Below are 2,747 nucleotides of genomic sequence, written 5' to 3' on the forward strand. Positions count from 1 at the left end.
GATCCGGTAGCGGGATACAGGGATCAGCGCAGCGTGGTTCCGACAGCGAGGTATGCTTGCAAGCACGAGAGCATCAAGGCACAAAGCAGTTTGAACGAACACATGTGAGTGAGAGCCGGCGATCTAAATAGCCATCCAGTCCGGCGCTCAGTGATGACAGCATCAGTCTTAAAGGTGTATGCGCACCTTACCAAAAGAGAATGGTGGGGCGCATACACTTATGAAAGAGTAATTAGGGTACCCAAAGGTACCAGAACATTACAACCTGATGAAGAGGAAGGGCCTGAAGAGCCGGCAGGGGACCCCAGAAGAAGAGGATGGGCTAAACCATTACACAAAGCAGGTAAGTATAGGCATGTCTGTTATTTTTAGTAAAAAAAAAAAGCAAAAAACCTGAAGCTTTACAACCACTTTAAGTATTAATCAGCCTGGTGTACCATGATCATCTTTATCTGGTGATAGCAAATATTAAATATCAGCAGGATACTGTGATTGAAAAGGTTTTTTCTATAGCTGCTTTTATTTCCTTATTTCGTACACTGTAGATGATTGGATTTAACACTGGTGTCACCAATGTATATAGAATAGACACAACCCTGTCCTGCTCTGGGAAGTAACTGGAAGGAGGACGTAAGTGCATGAACAGTATTGGTACATAGAAGAGGAAGACCACAGTAAGGTGGGAGGCACAAGTAAAAAAAACTTTTTGCTTTTGTCTTGTGGATTTTATATTCAAGATGTTCCAAAGGATAAAAAGATAAGATACAAGTATGAACCCAAAGGTGTTTCCAACAACTGCTACAGCTACAATGTACTCTAAGACCTCACTAAACCAAATATCTGCACAAGCCAAATGAAGTAATGGTGGCATCTCACAGAAATAATGACTGATTTGGTTGGATTTGCAGAAAGGCAATCTAAAAGTATACAATGTAAGATATACAGAAACAGCAAAGCTCACAATCCAACATCCAACAACCAGATGAAGACACAGTTTTTGATCCATGATCATATGGTATTGTAAAGGTTTACAGACGGCATGTTGTCTGTCAAAAGCCATAATAGCCAAGATTATACATTCAGCAACAGCTAGAGCTGAGTGAAAGTGCATCTGGATTGCACATCCCAAGAAGGAAATGCTTCTGTCTGACGACAACATTTTGGGCACCACAGTTGTAGAATAACAAATGTCAATAGCAGCAAGATTAGCCAGAAAAAAGTACATGGGCGTCTGAAGTTGGTGGTTATTCTTTACCATAATGATCAGTAAAAGATTTCCTAATGACGTCACCATGTACATCAAAAAAAGCAACAAGGAGAAGACGGCGTTCAGACTGTAGACTGTAGAAAGTCCAAGAAGAATGAATTTTCCTACATTTGTAGGGTTTGAGTTTTCCAACATAACATACAATGCCATTTTTAGCTATGGCGATTTTTGATGAAGAAAATTCTCTCATTCCTAAAAGCTTTGGTATTTGTATGGCATTCATTTGAACTATAGTAATACTAACATTTCTATCAAACAGGCTCCAGTACAATATAGAAATGTAGCAATAAGATACAAGATATTATGCTTCTAATTCCTAGCTTTCCCTAAAAAGGACCACTGTGGAGTTTTAGGTGACGCATGCAAGCCTCCCCTGTAAAGAAAGCCTACTTTGCAGAGTTCATATATTGTTTGTGATTTGCATATAACCCTTCATTTTTCCCTAAAGCTTTTTTTTTTCATTTCACAATGAGTTCCCAAAGGGTTTTTTTGCTTAATTTCACCATGAGATTTGTTCAAAGGTTTTCAGATTCCCAGTCCAATTAGAGTTAGCAGATCTTCAATAAGTAACTTTAAACTTCTTTAAAAAAAAGTGTTCTATATTTTATTATATACTATTAGCGATGTGCACAACAGAAACATTTCAAATTCATTTGTTAGGTTAATTTTGAAAAAATAGGTAAATGAACCCCACATCTGCGCAAATATGGAATAAACAAATAAAATACAATGATGAGAACTGCACGTTGTAAAGCAAAAGTTTAGCAACGAACAAACCAAAAAAATGAATTAACCGTGCTCTCAAATATTTGTTTCCAACGAATTGGACATTGCTGTCCACAAATATGTGTATTATCTATTAAAGTGCCAAGTGAAATAAAGTGCTTAAAATAAAGTGCTCTGTGGGACTGTACTTTATGCTTTATATTGGATTTGTGGGACTTTTTAAGCACTTTATTTCACTTGGCACTTTAATAGATAATACACATATTTGAGGACACTAATGGGGGAGGTTCTGAAGACGTCATACGCATTGACGAAACGCGCGTAAGGTTGAACGCACGCTGCTTACATCACGGGTGCCTGAGTGGAACGCAAGCCGGTATTCACCGCTCTCCACTCAAGGCACCATTTCGGCTGGCGGTTTTTTACTTTTTCATGTACTGGTTACCTATCAATTCTATTAAAAAACAATTTTTATGGTGATACATTATCTGGATCTTTTTTTATCCTTCATACCCTGACTGAACCCCATGGATCGAGGTTATCCAGGAGAGGGAAATCCCGAATACTGTGGTACTACAAAGCCCAGCAGTGTCTACTCTGGCCCTGGTGGCCAAACAAACGTTTACAGGTCTTAATACCATAAGGTATATAAGACCCACATCATCTGGTGAGTGTTTTCTTCTATTATCCCCCACGGTGACACCAAAAAGTACCAGCACTGGATCATTGGAGGATTCAACACAGAGCACCTGCA

General features: G+C 38.8%; 1 protein-coding gene across 1 annotated transcript; it reads right to left on the reverse strand.

Annotated features, from left to right (window-relative positions):
• Positions 1-475: 475 nt before the first annotated feature.
• LOC309543669 (olfactory receptor 5G9-like) lies at positions 476-1,417 on the reverse strand (the record flags this gene model as incomplete). The annotated part of the gene is made up of 1 exon (XM_082276121.1): positions 476-1,417. One exon carries the CDS (start codon positions 1,415-1,417, stop codon positions 476-478), a length of 942 nt encoding a protein of 313 aa, XP_082132247.1.
• Positions 1,418-2,747: the final 1,330 nt, after the last annotated feature.

This window comes from Pelophylax lessonae (genome assembly GCF_965119305.1).
Source record: "Pelophylax lessonae genome assembly, contig: HAP1_SCAFFOLD_289, whole genome shotgun sequence".
NCBI lineage: Eukaryota > Metazoa > Chordata > Amphibia > Anura > Ranidae > Pelophylax > Pelophylax lessonae.